This window comes from Moschus berezovskii, chromosome 6 (genome assembly GCF_049115385.1).
Source record: "Moschus berezovskii isolate FMDL1 chromosome 6, NW_MosBer_1.0, whole genome shotgun sequence".
Classification (NCBI taxonomy): Eukaryota; Metazoa; Chordata; class Mammalia; order Artiodactyla; family Moschidae; genus Moschus; species Moschus berezovskii.
In genome coordinates this window covers 41,315,713-41,329,779 of record NC_142465.1, presented here as the reverse complement: position 1 = coordinate 41,329,779, position 14,067 = coordinate 41,315,713, and the positions used below count along the sequence as shown (strand labels likewise).

General features: G+C 35.5%; 1 protein-coding gene across 1 annotated transcript in view; it reads right to left on the bottom strand.

Moving 5' to 3' along the window:
* ADAMTS20 (ADAM metallopeptidase with thrombospondin type 1 motif 20) overlaps positions 1-14,067 on the bottom strand; it is a 210,082-nt gene that overhangs the window by 155,158 nt on the left and 40,857 nt on the right. Inside the window, exon 4 of the mRNA XM_055395361.2 lies at positions 5,328-5,587. Within this exon, the coding sequence (XP_055251336.2) occupies positions 5,328-5,587 (260 nt within the window). The remainder of the gene's footprint in view (positions 1-5,327; positions 5,588-14,067) is intronic.

Genomic DNA, 14,067 nt, shown 5'->3' with positions numbered 1-14,067 from the left:
AGTAGGGCAAACCACTAGACCGTTCAGATAGAACCTAAATCAAATCCCTTATGGTTATACAGTGGAGGTGAGAAATAGATTTAAGGGACTAGATCTGATAGATAGAGTGCCTGATGAACTCTGGATGAAGGTTCGTGACACTGTACAGGAGACAGGGACCAAGACCATCCCCATGGAAAAGAAATGCAAAAAAGAAAAATGGCTGTCTGAAGAGGCTTTACAAATAGCTGTGAAAAGAGGAGAAGTGAAAAGCAAAGGAAAAAAGGAACAATATAAGCATCTGAATGCAGAGTTCCAAAGAATAGCAAGGAGAGACAAGAAATCCTTTCTCAGCGATCAATGCAAAGAAATACACGAAATCAACAGAATAGGAAAAACAAGAGATCTCTTCAAGAAAATTAGAGATACCAAGGGAACATTTCATGCAAAGATGGGCTCGATAAAGGACAGAAATGGTATGGACCTAACAGAAGCAGAAGATATTAAGAAGAGGTGGCAAGAATACACAGAAGAACTGTACAAAAAAGATCTTCACGACCAAGATAATCACGATGGCATGATCACTCACCTAGAGCCAGACATCTTGGAATGTGAAGTCGAGTGGGCCTTAAGAAGCATCACTACGAACAAAGCTAGTGGAGGGGATGGAATTCCAGTTGAGCTATTTCAAATCCTGAACAATGATGCTGTGAAAGTGCTGCACTCAATATGCCAGCAAATTTGGAAAACTCAGCAGTGGCCACAGGACTGGAAAAGGTCAGTCTTCATTCCAATCCCAAAGAAAGGCAATGCCAAAGAATGCTCAAACTACCGCACTTATTTCATTCCGTTCCGTTCCGTCGCTCAGTCATGTCCAACTCTTTGCGACCCCATGGACTGTAGCCTACCACGCTTCTCCGTCCATGGGATTCTCCAGGCAAGAATACTGGAGTGGGTTACCATTTCCTTCTCCAGGGGATCTTCCTGACCCAGGGATCGAGCCCGGGTCTCCCGCATTGAAGGCAGACGCTTTAACCTCTGAGCCACCAGGGAAGCCCACTTATTTCATTAGGTACACTATATATCACAAATGTGTTTTCCCAGCTAATTTTAAGTTTATTTCTAGAAACTCTTTGAATAGAGATCACTAAGCTATTTTTACAACATGAGTAAAGCACTCTAAAAGGTGAATTAAATCACACATTATTTCTATATCCACTGCACTCAGATATTGTTAAACTGTTGAAAGAAAAGGAAAAGTTTGAGAAGACAGCAGAATTGTTTACTTTGTATGGGATGAGTAAGGGTAGATAATCCCCTCTCTAAAGTATGTATACAATCCATCTGCTCAATGCTGAAAGCATTCGGCAATCTCCCCCACTATATCCGGAACTCAACACAAAATCTCTTTTGTCACTTTGAACTTTTCTTTAAATGACTCTCAGTCATATTCCTGGTGTAAATCACATGTTCTTGTCTTTTTCCTAAATTACTATGACCAAAAAATATTACGAATACGCCAAGTGTGTCTGAATAAATATAGTTAATGTCTCTTTAAAAATTAGGACATACACAAAACTTGAATTGCTTCTTCTTCAACTGGCAACATTTGGGGACGGTTTTGGGGAGACAGCATTTCTCTTACTTCTTTAGAGCAATCTGGAAATGGACTTCACAAATGCAGATAAAACAAGCTGGATTATATCTGACGAGTCTCTATGTAGTGTGACCCACTGTCCCTGTCTGCTCAAGACTGAGGGATTTCCAGGGATATAAGACTTTTAATACTAAAACTAAGAAATTCCCAAGCAAAACAAGTCTGATGACTCTTTCTCCAAGTTTCATTTTACCTTTAATATGGTTTACATCTACAAGTATAGCTATAGCCACTATTGTTAACTAATAACATAACAATGCATGTCCAAAATCATAAAGTCTGCTGACTTTCCTATGCTACTGCTGCTGCTAAGTCGCTTCAGTCATGTCTGACTCTGTGCGACCCCACAGATGGCAGCCCACCAGGCTCCCCTGTCCCTGGGATTCTCCAGGCAAGAACACTGGAGTGGGTTGCCATTTCCTTCTCCAATGCATGAAAGGGAAAAGGGAAAGTGAAGTCGCTCAGTCGTGTCCGACTCAGCAACCCCATGGACTGCAGCCTACTAGACTCCTCTGTCCATAGGATTCTCCAGACAAGAGTACTGGAGTGGGTCACCAGTGCCTTCTCCGTACTTTCCTATATCCTTATTTAAACATTTAATTAAAGAAAAAAGGAATAGAGAAAACAAAAAACCCAGGTAATCTGAAGTCATCTGAAATCAGACCTCTGAAGAGGAAAGAAAGTATGTATAAAACCAAAAATCTACCTCAAAAGGGAGATTTATCCTCCTAAATTTTTCCTCCTATAATCTATGGGGTTGCAAAAGAGTCAGACATGACTTAGTAACTAAACAACAACATCTCTATTTGGAATATCCCCCTATTCCTCAACCGTAGCAGTATTTCCCTATGAATGAAAGCTAAACACAAACTAACTGACAGCATCTACGAACATTTCATCTTAACTGAAACAGGCTCTCCTAATGGAATTAAACATCTAGGGAATGGTACCTGCATGCACTGGTCTGCGGTTTCAGGCAATCTCAGAACCAGATTTACCTTCCATGATGTCAGAAGGTTGACTTTGTCAGTGATGCCCTCTGGTTTTAAAACCCTCATGGACAACTTCACAAGGTACATCACAATATCTTCTAATTGATACTGTGATTATAATGATTTTAAACTTAAAATACATATGACAAAACTTTTCTGAGGATGGTACCATCACTGAAACTATGTAGCTATTCAAAAATTGCTCATGTTCCTTTACCTCTTAGAGTCAGTATTTCCAAAGCACTGATATGGGAGTTGTCATTTAACATCAAAACCTGCTGTACTTATAAAATCTAGTATTTTTCTTCAGTATCTCTATCACCTTCCCAATTTTCTTAATGAATATCTTCTTCCACCATATAAAATTTCCAAGTTTAACCCACACTATTCCATATAAATGATATAATTTCCTATATATCAATCAGCATCTTCCATGTCAATGTTCTCATTAGAATCCCATCACAATGAGCATGTCACACCAGTATCTAAATAATTACAAATCTAGACAATTATACCAGTATCTAAATAATTATACTGGTATCTAAATAATTACAAATCTAGATAGTTACTTCAGATTCAGACGTTAAAGTGTAATTAGGATAAATCTGTATGTAGAGCTGTGTTGTCACTTTAAAAATTCAATTCAAGTAAATAAAACACATATACACTGCACAAGTTTCAAAACATCATTTTAGATGATATGTTTGTTGCCCATTATTACGTCACTTATTCTGAAAAAAGTATTACCTTAATCATTTATTTATTTATTCTTTTACTAACTATTGAGTGCTCATTTCATACCAGATACTTTGTTTAGGCAGTAGAAGCAATGTATTCCTAGCACTTATAAGAATTGAAGATAAAATGCTATATATAAGGAAAATAACAAGGTCTTAGGGTATTTTCAGTCACAATGAAGTTGATCGGAGAGTTCTTGCTAAGTGAAATTTATAATAGATGTGTCCAGGTCCCATCTTTTCAACCAAGCAGAGCTGAATTCCCTCCCTGTGAATATGAGATATGATCCAATACCCTGAATGTGTATAAATAGAGGAAACTATAAATTTCATCAGCTAAACCAAGATACTCCTGAGCATAAAAGAGCTGCTTTTAGCAATTACTTCAAAAGAACAGGACTTAATACAGGAATATCCCAGACAGCAGGTATATATGTGCAGATATTTGTGTGTGTGTGTGTTGTGTCCGACTCTTTGTGACCCCATGGACTGAAGCTCACCAGGCTCCTCTGTCCATGGAATTCTCTAGGCAAGAATACTGGAGTGGGTAGACATTCCTTTTTCCAGGTGATCTTCTCCAAGGGATCTTTCCCACCTGGAAATCAAACCTGGGTCTCCTGCACTGGAGGCAGATTATCTGTGCCTATGTACTTATATAAAGTGCTACCACTAACACAGAACTGGTGCTCTTCACTAGCACTAGAAATCTATTCATATGCCACCACCACTGCTCAACAGAGACGTAACCACCAGATCAAAAGTTCTTATAGCTACTGTGATCCTATTGTTCATTGTTGTTCAGTCACTAAGTGACTGACTGACTCTGTCTGACTGACTCTTGTGTCTGACTCTGTGACCCCATGGACTGGAGCACACCAGGCTTCCCTGTCCTTCACTCTCTCCCTGAGTTTGCTCAAACTCATGACTGTTGAGTCCATGATACCATCCAACCATCTCATGTCACCCTCTTTTCCTCTGGCCTTCAATCTTTCTCAGCATCAGGGTCTTTTCCAACAAGCTGGCTCTTCACATCAGGTGGCCAAAGTATTGGAGCTTCAGCTTCAGCATCAGTCCTTCTAATGAATATTCAGGGTTAATTTCCTTTAGGATTGACTGGTTTGATCTCCATGCTGTCCAAGGGACTCTAAAGAGTCTTCTCCAGCACTACAGTTTGAAAGCATCAATTCTTCAGCACTCAGCCTACTTTACGGTCCAACTCTCACATCCATACATGACTACTGAAAAACCATAGTTATGACTTCATGGATTTTTGTTAGCAAAGTGATAAAAAGATTTAAAAGTCTCTGCTTTTTAATACAATGTCTGGGTCTGTCATAGTTTTTCTTCCAAGGAGCAAATGTCTTTTAATTTCAAGGCTGCAGTCACCATCCAGTGATTTTGGAGTTCAAGAAAATAAAATCTGCCACTATTTCCATTTTTCCCCTACTATTTACCATGAAGTGATGGGATTGAACGCCATGATCTTAAGATTCATCTTACATCCCAAGTTTATTAAAGCAGCTCTATTAATAACAGAGCTCCTTTTATTACCATAAATACCTTTATAACTTAAAATATGTGTCCCAGTTTGATTTGGTGAACGCACTAGTAGTAAAATTAGTATCCCCTCCTTCTATACAGAAACAAGATTAAAAATTCAGATTCAAAGGGCAAAAGATCAGTTCTGTCACTAGAGGGCAGGAGTCATTCACGTGATGAAGTCAAGATTGAAGCACTTTCTTAAGTTGTTTGTTTAAAAGGTTTTTAGATTTCTTAAAAAGTTGTCCAAGTAACAGAATGGAATACTTGCTATATACATCTATTTAAATTTCATTAAGCTATTTTGGCTTAAATGTAAACAATTTGCTTACATCCACAGTTTGGGGAAAATTTTAATTAAATGTGAAAAAATATCATGTAAAACATTTTAGAAAATACAAAGGACCTGCTAAGTTTACTTACAATTGACATCAGAGTTAGTACGTAGTGCTGCAAGTTCTGTCCATGATGATGAACCATTTTAGAGTCAGCTGTAACCATAACTTCCACGTATCTTGGATATGATAAAAAACGTTTATTCCTGGAATGCAGTTGACTTCTTTCTTCTTCCAAAGATATATTTTTTGAAGTGTATCCTAAAACTCTTTCCTCCTTTATATTGAGATTTTCATTTATGTCGCTGTAGTTATGAAAGGGTAAAGTAGTTTTCTTTATTTCACTTTCTGGTGGGGGAAGAATATAATAATGTAGAGTCATTAAATTGGATGTGACTCAAAATACTGCACAGAATAGAAGGGCCAAAAATATTTAACACTTTTACATCTGCTTCCAATATGAAATATAAGGACAAAAAATTTAAAGTCTTACACCGCATTATCATAAGCATTACTATTACTCATAGTAATATAATGTTCACATTTTCATATATCGTGCTAACAAAACCATATATAAGTCTTACTTTAACAGCTATGACTATTCAAAATGTCTATTAACCACTGGGGAGAAAATAAAAACAAATCAAGGAGAAACAGGCTTTTTTCAGTAGGTAAATTGGGTCCTCAAGCCACTGACTGCATCTAATCTCATTACAGAGAAATTATATTTTATAGGATAAAGCTTCATAAAGTACAGAAAACAAATATATATTTTTTGTTATGCAACATCTAAAGAGCACCAAAAGAAAATGAATCCATATAGCAATAGATGGCTTTTCAAACCCAGAAATTCAAATGTTGATGTAAATTTTATAATACTTGATTATATAAAATACCTGATTACTTTATGTTTGTTTATATATAAATACATCATTAAAACTGCAAAAACATTAGGGATTATTATGGCAACCACTTTAAGTCCTTCTATAAAAGTTACTTCTAAATTCATGATTATTTGTGCTAATAGAAAAAATTTCATAGGCAGCTTGAGTGTTCATTCTATTTCCTTCTCCTTCAATTTACTCCTCTACTCTCTTTCTTACTTTCTCTGCTAATTTTTCTGATAATTGTTTGGTGAAAGTATTTAGAACAGGAAAGTGGATCAAAGCAAACATGTAAGAAGAAATAAAAGGTCCTGGATAGTTCATAAGTCAAATCATCAATACTACAACAATCAAGATTTAGTTGTATTACAAGGATTAGACAGCATGTAAACATGTATTACAAAAATAATTCATTTCCTTTAAAATTAGTAGCAACCCTATGGTTGTAAAAATGAAACTAAAGTCCTTGAACAATGTTTCTACAGATGAACTGCTTTTCCTAATTTCTAGAACTATCCTGCCTTTTAATATTACTACACTGTTAAGTTTTAAAATATAGCTCAGTGTGAGACTACGGGCATCTGACAAATGGAATATAGAGTCCTAACGTTTTGTCCTGCCATATTTTTCCTAAGGTGAGTCAACCACCAAAATGTGCTGTGCTGTGCTAAATCACTACAGTCGTGACTGCAAGGCTCCTTTGTCCATGGGAATCTCCAAGCAAGAATACTGTAGCAGATTGCCATGCTCTTCTCCAGGGGATATTCCCAATCTAAGGACTGCATCACTTACGTCTCCTGCATTGGCAGGCAGGTTCTTTACCACTGGTGCCACCTGGGAAGCCCACCTACCAAAATATTCATGACTAATTATTTGACCCTGGAGAAGATCCTAGATATATCTGATGTATACAAATCCTAGCATTATCAGGAAAAATATAAATATTCATGTTTTGATTATTTGTTCACTTATTTCATTCATTCAAAATAAACTTTCATTGAGTACCTGATCAATGTCAGCAAACATCAGAAATTAAGCAGCAAATAGCATCTAATAAAGTTTATACTCTAGTGGGAAGAGAAGAAAAAATGAACATATATCGAAGGACTTAAAGTTAGCTCAAATTAATCCTTAAATAACAATTCAATCAAAAGATTTTAAAAAGTGACTCTACCTTAACAAAATGGCTAAAACTTAAAAGACTGATAATACCAAGTATTGTCTCAGCCATTTCCGAATACTATCTGGCAATTTTTAAATTACACATGTACCTATCCTATGACCCTGTGATTACAATCCTGATACCTAAAAGAAGGAAAACATATATCCAGAAAACACTAAGAATGTCCATTGCATGACCTGCATAAATACCAATGGAATAAAGAACCAAGAAAGAAACCTTTAAGTATATGGTCAAATGATGTTTGACAAGTGTGCTAAGGACAGCCCATGAAGAATGATAGGTTCTTCAACAAATGGTGTTGGAACAACTAGATATGTCCATACAAAAGAGTGAAATTGGACTTCATCTTACATCATATATAAAAGTTAACTCAAAATGGATTAAGATCTAAAACAACTTTGAAACTCCTAAAAGAAAACAGAGGAAAAGCTCCATGACAGTGGGTTTGACAGTGATTATCTGGATATGACACCAAAGCGCAGTCAATAAATGCAAAAAAACAGACAAATGTGACTGCAAACTTAAAAATGTATGTGCATTAAAGGACACAATCAAAACAGTGAAAAGGCAATGGGAAAAAATACTTGCAAATCATATCTGATGAGGAGCTACAAAGGTAATACCCACTAAACATATACAAATATATATACTTATAACTCAATAAGGGCTTCCCTAATAGCTCAATTGGTAAAGAATCCACCTGTACTGCAGGAGACCCCAGTTTGATTCCTGGGTTGGGAAGATCCCCTGGAGAAGGGATAGGCTACCCACTCCAGGATTCTTGGGGTTCCCTTGTGATTCAGCTGGTAAAGAATTCACCTGCAACTGCAGGAGACCTGGGTTTAATCCCTGGCTTGGGAAGATCCCCTGGAGAAGGAAATGGATACCCATTTCAGTATTTTGGCCTGAGAATTCCATGGACTATATAGTCCATGGGGTCGCAAAGAGTCAGACAGGACTAAGCAACTTTCACTTTCATGACTCATTAAAAATAACCTGATTTTTCAAGTGGGGAAAGGACTTGAACAGACATTTTACCAAAGGTAAAAAATGGACAACAGCATATAAAAAGATGGTCAATGTTACTTATCATTAGAGATATGCAAATCAAAACTACAGTGAGATATCATTTCAAACCCCATTAGTATGGCTAGTATTAAAAAGAAGAGAAAATAATATGTGTTGATGAGGATGTGGAGAAACTGGAACCTTCATGAACTTATGGTAGGATTATAAAACGGGGTGCAACCTCTATGGGAAATAGTATAAAAGTACCTCAAAAGTTTACATACAGAACTACCAAATGATCCAGTAATTCTGCATCTCAGTATACATCCAAAAGAATGAAAAGCAGGGTCTTGAAGTAATATTTGCCCACTCATGTTCACTGCAGCATTATTTACAATAACCAAAAGGTGGAAGCAACTCAAGTATCTATTGATAGATAGATAAATGAAACGTGGTATATATAGAAAATGGGTTATTCATCTTTAAAAAAGGAAATTATTACATGCTTTGATATGGATGAATCTTGAGGATAGTATGATAACTAAAAATGAGCCAGCCACAAAAGTATAAATCCTGTTTGATTCTACTTATTAGCTATCTAAAACAGTCAAAAATCATAGAAACAAAATTGAATGGTTGGTTACCAGGGCCTGTCAATATCTCCACCTGAGATAGCCCCCAAAGTTCTCTCCAGCCTGGGTGCTACAAAATTAAACATCTCACTGGTTAATAGTAAGCTAAACAAGAACACAACTGAGGAAGTACTGTGGCTTGAAAAAGTCAGAGTGACAGTAAGTTAGAATAGGTGACTCTGTGTAGGCTGAAATAATGAAAGAAAGAAAGAAGAATTCCAAACTGGAATTAAAACATTGGATAAACCATATACACAGAGAAAAAAAAATAATCCCTAGAACAAAAAATATTCAAATTTATATTTAAAATTCAATTCTGGAGTAATTGTTTTAAAAAGGGAAAAATAAACATTAAAAAGATATTATAAACAACTTGATGCAAACAAATTAAATGCTTTCTAGAACATTTCTGAAAAAAACACAACTTATCAAAACTGACCCATGAAGAATTAGAAAGCCTAACAGCCACATAACTTTAAAAAAATTGAACTCTAATCAATTCTTCCCCAAAAACCCAGTCTCAAAGGGCTTCACCAGCAAACATGACTAAGCATTTAAAGAAGAAATAGCACTACTTTCTCAAAATTTTTCTAAGAACTTAAAAAAAGGAAAAGATCTCAAACATGTTTCATCTGTCTTTTAAATGATGATATATCAGAATATATTCATGATCCTGGTTTCTATTTGAGAAAGGACTTTAGGACACAAAAAATACTAACCAAAAAGACTTCATTTGAGTAAACCAAGACTTTGAACTGTGTTCACCAAACAACATTATTATGGGAAAAGGAAAAGGTGTCTGGAATAAATATAAACAAAGGACTTATATACAGATTATATCATTACCATTGCAAATAAGATAAAAATAAAAATAAGGGAGACTTGAATACTTCACAAAAGGCAAAATTCAAAGGCATAAACACAGGAAACAGTACCAAAAATTACCAATAATCTGGGAAATGCACATTAAAACACAATGAAATTTAACTATATATTCTCCCAAATGGCTAAAATGAAAAATATTGAAAATAACTAGGCATGGTAATATAATATGGGGCTCCTGAACCTCTCATATACTGCTGGAGTCAGTGAAAAGTGGAATGATCACTTTGTAAAATTTCAGTGGGCTAAGAAGGAATTGGGATATGTCACATAGCTTAGTGCAAAAAAGATACAGTTACTATATTCCTTTAAAATCAGTAAGTATTGGTATGCATATATACTGCTGTTAAAATAAGCACATTACCAGAGGAAAAAGATACTCAGTACAAATTCTAATTTTAAAGTGGTGTGGGATGACTTAAGAACAGAAAAATCAGCAAAAATAAGGAAATAGAAAAAAAAGAAACAGAATAAAATTTATATGAAATACAAATAGCAGAATGTATATTGTCTATTATAAATCAAGTAGAGATAATCCTTGAACAACATGGGTTTGAACTGTGTGGGTCAACTTACACATGGATTTTTTTTTCAGTAAATATGTAGTATAGGACTATGATCTGCAGATCTGAAGACATAGAACCACAGATATGGAGAGCTAGCTGTAAAGGTACACGCAGATTTTACACTGAACAGGGCAGTCAGCTCCTCAAACTCCTTCCTTGATTACGGGTCAACTTTTCATTTCTAACAAATTTATTTATTTATATTAACTCATTTAATTTTTGTTTAATCACTAAGTTATATCCCACTCTTTTGTGACCCCATGGACTGTAGTCCACCAGGCTCCTCTGTTCATGGGATCTTCCACACAAAAAGACTAGAGTGAGTTGCCATTTCCTTTTCCAGGGGATCTTCCTGACTCATGAATGGAAACCACATCTCCTGTACTGGCAGGCAGGTTCTTTACCACTGAGCCACCAGGGAAGCCCAACTTAATTAATAGTGGCACATAAAGTAAGTACTATTATTAATCCCACTTTGTAGATGAGTAATCCACAATATACAGAGACTAAAGAATTCACATACGCAGTTAATTAAATTTGTATGCAGGTCAGGAAGCAACAGTTAGAACTGGACATGGAACAACAGACTGGTTCCAAATAGGAAAAGAAGTACATCAAGACTGTATATTGTCACCCTGCTTATTTAACTTACATGCAGAGTACATCAGGAGAAACTCTGGACTGGATGAAGCACAAGCTGGAATCAAGATTGCCGGGAGAAAAATCAATAATCTCAGATATGCAGATGACACTACTCTTACGCAGAAAGTGAAGAGGAACTAAAGAGACTCTTGGTAAAGTGAAAGAGGAGAGTGAAAAAGCTGAAACTCAACATTCAGAAAACTAAGATCACGGCATCCGGTCCCATCAATTCATGGCAAACAGATGGGGAAACAGTGGAAATAGTGACAAACTATTTTCTTGGGCTCCAAAATCACTGCAAATGGTGACTGCAGCTATGAAATTAAAAGACGCTTACTTCTTGGAAGAAAAGTTATGACCAACAAAGAGAACATATTAAAAAGCAGAGACATTACTTTGCCAACTAAGGTCCATCTAGTCAAAGCTATGGTTTTTCCAGTAGTCATGTATGGATGTGAGAGTTGGACTATAAAGAAAGCTGAGCACTGAAGAATTGATGCTTTTGAACTGTGGTGTTGGAAAATACTTTTGAGAGTCCCTTGGACTGCAAGGCAATCCAACCAGTCCATCCTAAAGGAGATCAGTCGTGAGTGTTCATTAGAAGGACTGATGTTGAAGCTGAAACTCCAATATTTTGACCACCTGATATGAAGAGCTGACTCATTTGAAAAGACCCTGATGCTGGGGAAGATTGAAGGCAGGAGGAGAAGGGGACAACAGAGGATGAGATGGTTGGGTGGCATCACTGACTCAATGGACATGAGTTTGAGTAAACTCCGGGAGTTGGTGATGGACAGGGAGGTCTGGCATGCTGCAGTCCATGGGGTCGCAAAGTTGGACATGACTGAGCGACTGAACTGACTGAGCTGAAAATGAAAACAAATAACTGATTCATTTCAAAAACCAGGAAATAAAAGTAACTGGTTCATATACAAATAAAGATAGTTTAAATTTGTCTATCAAAAAGCAAAAGCTTTATAGAATTAGATTAGTAAAATCCAGCCATATTTAAGTAATAAGTAGCACATCTAAGGTTGAAATCCTAGATATCTGGCTCCAAAGTTGGTGATTTTAACCACTAAAACATAGTGCTTGACAATGATGGTTAAAGGAAAACGAGAAAACTATAATTTAACAACAAATACACTTTCACCAATACAGATATCAGGGGTTTAATCGCTATAGAAAATGAAATAATGATCAGGATATTGCACAGACTTTGCCAAAATATTTGAATTATTTGGAAGAAATCTGATTTCATGCTTTAACACACAACACTATGAGTGAATTTTAACTACAAGTGACAAAAATGAAAAAAATTAAATCCAACACATTTTTATGTAGCTTAAAAAACAAATTAAAGATTTAAGAAATATATATGTATGCAGTAACACTACATCAAAAGCAGGTAAATGACATGCATGACATTTAAAATGATCAGGTGAGGGGAGGTAGGTGGACTAAATGGGAGGGTGGGTGTAAGCAAAACTGTGTGGCCATATGTGGGCTGTTGTCCAAATGCTCTATTTCATATTGATTTACATATTCATTACTTTCATTATTATTATTAACAAGTTCTTAACAAACAGTAATTTACAAAACCAACTACTATTAAAATAACAGGACAGTTCTGATCGCTATCATACAGTAGTTTTGGAAATGCTAAATATTAGGGAAGAAATGCTGAATACTAGAGAAAGCTTTTTTGCTAATGTTTTCATCCTGCAAATCTAATTTTGCAAAGACAAATGGCTTTGATTACTAAAATAACCAAGAAGCCACATGTAAAACTTTTTAAACAGACAATCCTCAACAAAGGAATGATTCAACAATGGAATGTTATGCAGTTATGGGAAAAAAATGAATGAGGTCTATATTTTTTCATAAGGAAGGATGTTCATGATGCATTTTTAAGTAAAAAGTGTAAGTGGTAAAATAATATGAATGATAGTATGATCTCATTTTTGTGAAAACAAACTTTTACAAAATATATAGATTCATAAAAACTTATATGATGAGCCAAAAATACATGGAAGTATATACCTCAGACTTTTAGCACTGGTCATAAGGAGAGGTGTGACTAGACAACTACTAATTCTTTCATTAATATCTCAGTCGTCTTTAAATCAATACAATGAATTTGTTTACTGGTTTCTGAATTATAGTTTTATTTTTGTAAACAGTATCTGTAATTATCTTACAGGCTAAACATTTTATGTCACTACCTTTCTCTGATATTTATGCTTAAGTACTATAATAAATGATCATAAAAATGACCTTTCCAAATAACCTGAATAAATGAGCATTATGCAAAGCTCTTCACCAATTCAATTATGCCATTTCTAGGCAATGCTCCATTAACTCAAATGTTTAAACAATGTCTTGTCCTTTATTAATAACAAGTGTATTATGACCCAAAACTAATTTAGACCAAAGCACCACATCTCAAACATCATGCAACAATGATAATCTGCTTACTAAATCATAAAATACTTAAAATTACAAAAGCAAAAATAACTCTTACAACAGCATGCTGTATTCTAAAATGCAAGGTGATAAAACAATCTATACAAATATAAACTACTAAAAAAGTCTGTCAAACAATAATGCAATTATCCGTAATTTGACTTGAAAGTTCTATTGACACCTCATATTCAAAGCATATAAAAATGAATTAATTTTCTTGTCCCATCCTGAGTTTCCCTTTTTCTATTAATATGGGCAATAACTTCTAAATACCATACTGAAACTAAACGGCACACGACAATTGGGCTCTTCCTATCTTTCCTTCACCCTTTGTATCTGATCACCAAGTTTTGCCACTTCTTCACATTTTTCCTTGTATTGCTCCTGTCGTCAATAATATTATTGCCTCTAAACTCATTCAGAGCTTTCTCACTTAAGAGTAACATTGTTGGAATCAGTTCAGTTCAGTCACTCAGTCATGTCCAACTCTTTGTAACCCCATGGACTGCAGCACCCCAGGCCTCCCTGCCCATCGCCAACTCCTGGAGATTATGCAAAGTCATGT